This window comes from Scophthalmus maximus, chromosome 14 (genome assembly GCF_022379125.1).
Source record: "Scophthalmus maximus strain ysfricsl-2021 chromosome 14, ASM2237912v1, whole genome shotgun sequence".
In the NCBI taxonomy this organism is placed as follows: Eukaryota; Metazoa; Chordata; class Actinopteri; order Pleuronectiformes; family Scophthalmidae; genus Scophthalmus; species Scophthalmus maximus.
In genome coordinates, this window is record NC_061528.1 from 16204537 (window position 1) to 16213323 (window position 8787).

The 8787-nt window shown below is 43.2% G+C and overlaps 1 protein-coding gene and 1 long non-coding RNA gene across 2 annotated transcripts; both read right to left on the minus strand.

Moving 5' to 3' along the window:
* Nucleotides 1-298: 298 nt before the first annotated feature.
* On the minus strand, nucleotides 299-2166 carry LOC118283119. Its single transcript, XR_004784432.2, has 2 exons — nucleotides 2061-2166; nucleotides 299-1594 (listed from the first exon to the last, which is right to left on the minus strand). It is a non-coding gene; the product is annotated as an uncharacterized LOC118283119 (long non-coding RNA).
* A 1711-nt stretch (nucleotides 2167-3877) lies between these two features.
* On the minus strand, nucleotides 3878-7187 carry cryba2b (crystallin, beta A2b). Its single transcript, XM_035604962.2, has 5 exons — nucleotides 7052-7187; nucleotides 6057-6244; nucleotides 4891-5032; nucleotides 4537-4679; nucleotides 3878-4269 (listed from the first exon to the last, which is right to left on the minus strand). The coding sequence occupies exons 2-5, from the start codon at nucleotides 6212-6214 to the stop codon at nucleotides 4122-4124; spliced, it is 591 nt and encodes a 196-aa protein (XP_035460855.1). The 5' UTR covers nucleotides 6215-6244; nucleotides 7052-7187; the 3' UTR covers nucleotides 3878-4121.
* Between the last annotated feature and the right edge of the window lie 1600 nt (nucleotides 7188-8787).

Genomic DNA, 8787 nt, shown 5'->3' on the forward strand with positions numbered 1-8787 from the left:
TAAGTGTACGTCTCTTTCCGTCTTATGAGACAACAGAATTATAGTTCCATTTTTGTTTCCGCTTCTTTGAGGGTGACACATGAAATGTGAGCTGTCCACCAGTCCCCGTCCCCCCATTCACACAGATATGCAGCAGAAATATTTTATTCATGGTGCAAACAATGTGCACACACACACACACACACACAATGCCGATTGCATTTCATTAAATGTTTTTGTAATTAATGTGACATGACAAATGATTTCAACAGCAGATCTCTGCAGCAGCAGGTGATCAATCATTCAGGCCCAGACTGTGTCATGTTATAGCCTTTTATTTTGAAAAATACAACAACAAAAAAACTGCAGTCAAGGCAAACACCACTGCTCTGAGGCCACAGAGGGATTAAAGCAACTCATAAAGGAAATGTGTTCAGTTCATGAGCGTCCGTAGGGAAGAGGGGGGCCGTCCGTCCTGGCGGATCGGCGTGTTGAGATGTGCACCATGTTACCGTTTGATTCCAGGACATTTGTTGTACTTCGCACTTCACTCCTGGTCTATATGTGTCCACTGAATATGATCTATTCTATATAAAAAAAAAGGCCAATAAAATAATTTATGAATGACCTAAAGAGATAATAAATGCCTACATACTGGGCGTCCCTGCAGTGCTCTTGTGTCGTTCGGCATCGTGTGTGTGTGATCAGTTCTCAAATAAAAGTCATGGTTTTAGGCAGCCCTGTGCAATCTCAACACAATTCACCTTCCAATCTTTCCCTAGGTAAGATCATCAAATCGTTCAATCGTTTGTAACCAGAAATGTGGCTAATCCTTAACAACAATACTTAAACCCGACAGAAAAATCTTAACCTCGCCCTTAAATGCAAATCATACTTTACTTGTCCGGCTCTCTGTATTGACTGAACTGAAAGTGAACGGCCTGCTAATCATTCATCATCTGAATGTCACCTGACTGAGCTCAAACAACACACACACACACACACACACACACACACACACACACACACACACACACACACACACACACACACACACACACACACACACACACACACACACACACACACACACACACACACACACACACAAGTGTAGACAACAAAAGCAGTAGGCTATATGAGAGTGAGTTTAAGTTATTAAACTAAACTTACTAAACTTATTTAGTTGTTTTTTTCTAACTACATAGAAGTTATAGCATGCAAGTTTTTACGTATAATTTCCATTTCACACAATCAGACATTGTAAAAAGCAGATTGTGTCAGACTACATAAGTCATTTGTTAGGTTCTTCCTCTTGGCCCAGGGGTCAAAAGCTTGCATAAGCTTTTGCATAACTGGTAAAAGCAGATTTCATTATAAGTACAATATATTTCCCCATGTTCCTTCTTCCTGGTCTTCAAAAAACCCCTGGATTTTCCATTCTTGGCGCGACGGTGGTTCCTCTCGGCTGGGTTTTGTAGGTGTGTCTCTGGCGTCCCAGACTTGCTTTAGCTGCCTGTGTCCGAGTAAAAAGGCGCAGGCAACTTAAAACAAGCCTCGAAAGCTGGACTGTGTCCAGTGATGGCGTGGTAGGTGAATACGGATATGAATTCATCTACATTGTTCAGCGCGAAGCCAGGTATCCACCGACAGAGAGAAAAAACAACCAAACAAACATACACGTTTTCATCACTGATTTATACATAAGAAATAAAAAAAAAAGTGTTGTCCGCATCTAAAGTAACATTTGTCACTTGAAAGAATATTAGTCTTGCATGCATTCATACGTTTAAACCAGGATTCAGCAGTGTGTCATTCGGTTACTTGGCCTAGTTACTAAAGTCAGTAAACTCAAGTCTTACAGTTGCCTCTGGTGTCATCTGTGACTTGATAATAGCTATAAACATTCCAGCCAAATTATCTATTTTAATATTCTAAACGTCTTTCTCTCTGTTAAATATCTAATGTAACGCATATCAACTTGTATTCAATCCTAATAACCTTATCAAAAAATGTAAAACAAAAAAGGAGCTGGCATCAAGAATCATTCCAAGTTTTCTGTGGAGTAGTCTCAGACCTACCTTGGTGCTCTGAGCCGTGCGGCCAACTTAACCCCCCAGCCTGCAACTTCCTACACCACTCCAGAGTGTCACTCCTCTCCACCAGACCAAGTACAGCCTCTTTAATCAGCCTCCAGAGGAATGTATATTTGAGAAAGGTGTGTGTGCTCGGTTACACATTTATGAAAAGATCCTGTTTTTTTTGGGTGTGGGACTGTGAGCCGATGCCGGCTTGTGGGTGTGTAACACGGACTCCCACGTCCTGGACCGGCAGCAGGAGTGTTGTGCGGAGGTAAACACACTCCAGGATCCCGCGGCGTGCGACTGTGCGATAAACACGATGGTATCTCATTGGGATAAACAAACAGATGTGGAGAAGTTGCTGTGGGTTGTGTGCCAGCTTTGCCGAATGAGATCATCAAAATAAACGGGACCACTTTTTTATCTTGTAAATTAGAGTTTGTGCCAATTATGTCATAAATCTTTATGGTCGTCTGTGGTGTATACACGGTTTACCGAGGGCCTTAGCACTCCTTAGCTGGCTAATCTGCTTCTGTTGATCAGGTCTCCACCTTTGGGTTTTGCAAATGTATTGTAAGGATTAAGATCCATGAATAGGTTAAACTAATCAGTGTACTGCATATCGGTAGATATATTAAAGTAATTAATCCTGTCACTGAGTCACTGTTCAATCAAATTGGTGAGGGGCGTTTTCTTTGTTTTGTTTTGATTGAAAGTGTAAGACCTAATGTTTCTTTTATGGGTTTAAACATTTAAACATGAAATAAAAATCTAAATATGATTAAAAAAGGGAATCGTCTGATTACAAAGGAGAAAAAAGAGCCATAGTATATCATGGAAGGTTACAAGAGGAAGTAGTATTCAGTACAACATACAGAATAAGGATGGTGGTTGTGTTGCACACCTTTTGTGAATACTTTTTCAGATCTTGTGAACTATGTGTGTGTATCTGAGGGAATGCCTTTATAGTGGCTTGTCTGTTGGGCCGGTTGATCAAACAGCGTTCAGGAACTAGGACAGTACATCTCTACTTTTCATCAATTGCTATATATTATAGTCACTTTGCCTTTCTGCAGGCCCCTTTTTTTTAAATTCAGCTCATTGAATAATGAGTTTAAATATGGTTGGCTGCATGTTTGTGCTGACACCACGGAGCAGCTGGAGTTCCTGTGTGTCAGCCCTTGGAGGTATTAACAGTCAAACTATATTACACCTATGCCTGGTTTTGTTTCGATGGTTGAGGCCACACCTAACATTTGTTACATCAGATAGACGAAGCAAGAGAAGTACAATTTGAATGAATTGAAAAAGTGATTCACAAGTTTTATTCTGTTGACCTCATTTTGTCAATAATCGAAATCGTCCGGTTTCAGAATTGCTAGAAGGTTATTCGTTGCTTTTCATACTGCTTCACTTAATTTTTTTTTTTGGGGGGGGGGGGGGGCAAATTGCATCTGGGACGGTTGAAGAACAAATAATGGAAACAAATGTGATCTCGTGCTCGTGTTTATTGCAAATGAGAATACAGTCTGACAATGTCACACATCCTAGAGCCTAACAGAATCAAATCTTCCCATGTGTGTTCTCTAAAGGGCGAAATATTTTATAATACTTTAAATAAATACAAAGCGGAGCCTATGTCCTCTAGCAGCTATACTTCATAGGACTAAAAGTGATATGGGCTCTGATGATTGTGCACATGTAGTGTATAGCCAATGTTATAGCCAATTGTTGCGGCATGTTTTTTCTGAGCTTTATTAAAATTGTGTTGATAGAGTTAATCATGGAGGAAAAAGGAAATACCGACAAACAGCCTCTAGATTTGAAGAAAAGCCTTTATTTCCTATATCAAGAACATGCTTTCAGCGTGGTGGTGGAAGTAGGTACTCAGAAGACATCCATAAATGCAGAGCCACAGAGCGATAGAAAGAGTGCGTCCCTCTACTGGTCTGTGACAGCGGTCTGTTCGAAGGCTCGAGTAGAGGAGAGGGTTTCCAGGAGAGTTTTTTTCCAAATTTTTTTTTTTCTTCCAGGTTGGGTCGGGCAGGCAGATTGGAAGGCTTAGTGCTGGATCCTACGGATGGACTGCACCTGGTTGGTGTGAGCCTGGGTGCTGAACTCGTTGTAGTTTCTGTACTCGCCTTGGTGTCTGTCTCTCTCCAGGATGTACTGGTAGCCACGGTAACCAGGGAACTGGTAGGCCACCCAGCTGCAGGGAGAGGGAGGGAGGGAGGGAGGGAGGGAGGGGTGGGTGTCATTTAATTGGTTCCAAATGAGTAGATTCAGCGAAGCAGCTCTGTTCAATCAGACTATATCAGTTTGCTGTCGAAGCCTGTCCAAACAGACTTTACACGTATATCATTTTATTTGTTTCTATTGTTCTTAAACCATATTTGGCAGCAAAGACTGAAGGTTGCAAAGAGGACAAATGGAAAAAGCTGTGACCAATGATCAAATAGGAAGGTGTATAACTTACGCTCCCGAGTTGACTTTGATAGAGGGCACCTCCTTGCTGCACCAGCCCATGGCCTGTAGGGAGGGGTAGTCATCGCACATCTCAAACTTACGGCCCTGGAAGTCCTCGCACTCGTACAGGGTCACCTTGCTGTCACTGTGGTTCTGCGGAGGAAGAGAGGGAGCAAGGGGGGGGGTCATGTGGTGCTGCGCCGGTCAGGCAATTGCGTATATAAACCTTTAAATATTTCGATGTGATAAGATGAGCATTTTTCAGAGGGATAGGCGACGGGGGCGCGCAGAGCAGGTTGGGGCGGGGGGGTGTGAGTCACTCATGTGCGTGGCAGTTGAACGGGAAGATGAGGGGAAAACTCACAGCGCACTTGATGGGTCTGAAGGAGAGCATGTGCTCGGTTCTGTAGCTGCTGTTGCCGCTCCAGGCCTCGTAGCGAGGGTAGTCTCCCTTCTCCAGGATAAACTGCTGGCCCTGGAACTCGGGGTACTCATAACCAACCCAACTGAAGGACAGAGACAAAGGCACACAGTGTTGAGGCTCACGTGTGCCAAGAGTAAGGAAAATGAAAATTGAAACCAAAATGAGAGAAACTCTCAAATACACACATGAACTTATAATGAAACATCACATACAAAGTCGTTTTGGCGCAGCAACACCGAAAGGGTCATTTTTGTCAGACAATAGAGCCTAACGCCCAGAGAAAGGCCACCAGTGGGGAAAAAAAGGCACGCAGCCTCTTTTGTCCCTGGAAGCACAGAGCAAACATTAGATACTGCTGCCCCTGCTTCCACCGCCGCCGCCGCCGCCGCTTCTGCTGCTTCTGCACCCAGGGCTCTTTATCTGATCGTCAGTCAGTCAGACATTGTGGCTCGCAGCCAGCAGCTGCACACAGCCAACTCTCATATCACAGAAAGGGTCACACTCGGGTGCATGCACATGCACATGCAAAAACAATAAGTGCCAACTGGCAATGTAATAACACTGTCGGCCGTAATTTATGTTTTTTTGTTTGTTTTTTTTGTTACTTGATTATTAGAGTCGGTATTTGCTATTATATGCTTTAATCAGACTTTTTCAAGCAGATGAAAATGAGGATTGCAAGATGAATAGAATATTTTGATTTCATTATCTGTTGTTGTAGGTTACCCACTGTTTTTTAAGGCGGTCAACAAATATATATAAGGGAGGACTACAGACCAGCATATTGTTAAACTTAAACTTACTCTCAACATTGCTCTAATGATTTGGCTTTTTAATCCAGGAATGATATTATTCCCAAAGATAAATATACAAAATCTTTATGGGGTTTGAAAAATCCAAATCCTCATCATAAAGTTAAATGCAGTGTCCGTACAACTGTATCTCATTTCAAAGGAGCAACACAAATTGGCAAATGAATGGATCGCGATCAACACACCACAAGAGGAGGTGAAAGGGATTTTCACAACACATGGAAAATGCAGAACTTGTAGACAGATGGAGGGAGCAGCAAGGAGGAGAGAAAAAGGCCACCGTTTACAACTTACGGTCCATTCTCGACCTTGATGGAGCGGATCTTGTTGAAGCCCCTCTCCATGATGTTCTGGCACTCCAGCATGAACTCACAGCGCTTTCCCTGGAAGTTCTCCTCCTCCCAGACTGTGATCTTGAACTGGCCCATCTGCTCCATCTGTTGAGTGTTCATGGCTGCTGCTTCTCCCTTGGGTGTTACTCTCTGAGCAGAGGTAGAGGGTTGAAAAAAACGCAAAAACCAAACGTTAAATGGATGGAAAATCAGAGGGGAAAGTGTACAAATAACAAATAGAGAGCCCTCATCTTGATGAAGACGGATATAAGAAGCTTTAGCTTCAGGAAAAAGTAGGAGTTGTTAAGATCAATATCACATAATGTGCAGCATTTCTATTAATTGTATACCACTGTACGTTTTTCTCTCTGGTAAGACATTACTGTGAAGGTCTCTCTCCAAAGGTGTCACCGGTGAAAGTGAAAAATCCCACTCATTCATCATTTTTCGATTTCTCCACAGAGCCCATTTGTCTCTGGTGCAGTCGAAGAGATTCTATCGGGGGGGGGGGGGGGACGACCTGCCTGTAGATTGCGCCCCTGTAACTGGACTGTAGCAGCTACACAGGAAAAAAAAAAGCAAATGCAACAACAGCAGACCGCATATTTTGTAAGCGACGAGTACAATCTGAAATCCCTTACTTTCAGAATGTTTCAAATCTAACAAGCGTTGGCCCATCCTAAAAAATGTTTGCGCGATGTTTACGGGCCAAAACACAAGCATACCAATAAGGCATCGTCTTGCCAGCTCTCCCTGGAAAACAAAAAATAGATGTTGAGGTATAAGCCAAGTGGCCCTCCATGTTTTTTCCTCTTAGCAAATCAGGCTTAGTCTAAAGTAGATCCAACGCAGTCTACCCAACAAGTGCACAGGCTGTGGCCGCCGGGCTCCACCCCACTACACGGAGCTGCCCCCTGTTTCCCAGCTGAGTCTGAGGCGGTGTGTTGAAATACTTACAGACGGTACTGAGGTGGGACAAATCCAGTATAATCAATGTCGGGGGAGAGACCCTCGCCTGCGTTTTTATAGGGCCGGGCCCCCTGGGCCTGCGCCACGCCATTTGCCCAGCAGCCTTGCACACTCAGCAGCTGAGCGGGCCAGCTGAAAGGGGCGCATTAGCCGCGCGCTTTGTGGAGGCTCCAGAGCGCCATTGTTCCACAGAGCCCCGAACTGACTTAGTCATCAATATGGCAGCCATGCTCGGTGGCAACCCGACCCAGGCCTATACAATGGCAACGCACTGACACAACAGTTTGATTGGTGTGGCAGGATAATAGACACATTCTGGGAGCTGATCCCCTCTCTCTGTCTCTCTCCCCTCTCGGCCTCTGCTGTAGGTAAACTGGATCCTGGACTGGAGGTGGCAAAAAGGGCCCAAGGCATCCCACACACTATGAGAACACATGTATGTTTCATCTAGAGGCCATCCGTTTATCTTTCTTTACCAAGGGTTGATCTGGGAAGAGTCAACAGGATGACGTGCCGTCGTGGTGCTTCCTGGCAAGCACCAACTGGGAAACCTGTTTTTTGGGGGGGGGGCTTCCCCACATCTCTGGCTACCATTCGTATAGTTTTGGCTACAGAGAATGTGGAGCTTCAAGACCCAAATAAATGTCATAAATCACAATGTCATCAAACCCATATAGGTGGTAGTACTTTAGAGTACATACACTGGTGTGCTCCGTGTACACCATGCTCCCTACTACACCAGTGCTACTGATATATATTTGAAATACATATATTTCAAATATATGTAAGATGTAATGATTAAAAGTATTTTATTGTTTCATAATCAGGAGATTTAAATATAAGGACTGATCAGTATGAAGTCTCGAGATGTTTCTAAGATTGGAAATCAATACATCATAGAAACTCTGAATGAAAGCGCATTTCAAGTTCAATGGGATTTAAACCTATATATTATATTATAGGTATTAATCAAATTATAGGTACAGTATATTATACAGTAGATTTTCCTCAGATAATGTATGGACAGATAGTTACAGCCTTCGAAGCTAAACACAAATAATATATAGATGATGCACACTTTTGACACTAAATGAATAGTTAAAGGAGCCATTGTGCTCATCATTGTTGGGGCGTCCAGGTCTAGGTTTGATTTTATATAATTTTACTTTGTTGCTACATTTCTGTAGTGACTCAGACGTATCATGTTGTTCTTCGGTGTGCTTATTTGTATTGTATTCTGATACATATTTAAATTTCTATGATAAATAATATATAATTTGATTCAGTACACGAATATAAACTCATGGATATGTGAGTGAGCATTGTCAAAATACGGTATCTCAGTTATGAGCTCTGGGTCTCAGCCATGATTTGAAAACGAAAAAGTCCTGTTTTGTTCGGACTGTACTTTATGTTGTTTCGTCCATTGTATTTGGCGGCTCGTCCGTACGTCAAGTGTTTAAACACGTCGCGTCGAGTCGAGTCCAGCGAGAAAAGTTGAACAGCGGTGATACGTTTTCCTTCGTCGTTGGTGACATCTAGCGGTGAGATGACATATTACACTCGAGGTTGTAAAACAGGCCGGCTCAGTTTACTGCATTGACATATGAGCAATTAATGCTCTGACCTGCAGCACAGTGTTCACCGAGCAGAACTTCCACTTGTGGCCCACCTGTTTGTGTGTGTGTGTGTGTGTGGTGTGTGTGGTGTTGGGGGGGGGGGGT

Excerpts from the sequence above, each read along its gene's own strand:
- cryba2b (XM_035604962.2), bottom strand. The coding sequence starts at position 6,214 with ATGAACACTCAACAGATGGAGCAGATGGGCCAGTTCAAGATCACAGTC. Across the intron at positions 4,680-4,890 it reads TCAGACCCATCAAGTGCGCT|AACCACAGTGACAGCAAGGT; the intron begins GTGAGTTTTCCC and ends CTTCCTCCGCAG. Across the intron at positions 4,270-4,536 it reads ATCAAAGTCAACTCGGGAGC|CTGGGTGGCCTACCAGTTCC; the intron begins GTAAGTTATACA and ends CTCTCCCTGCAG.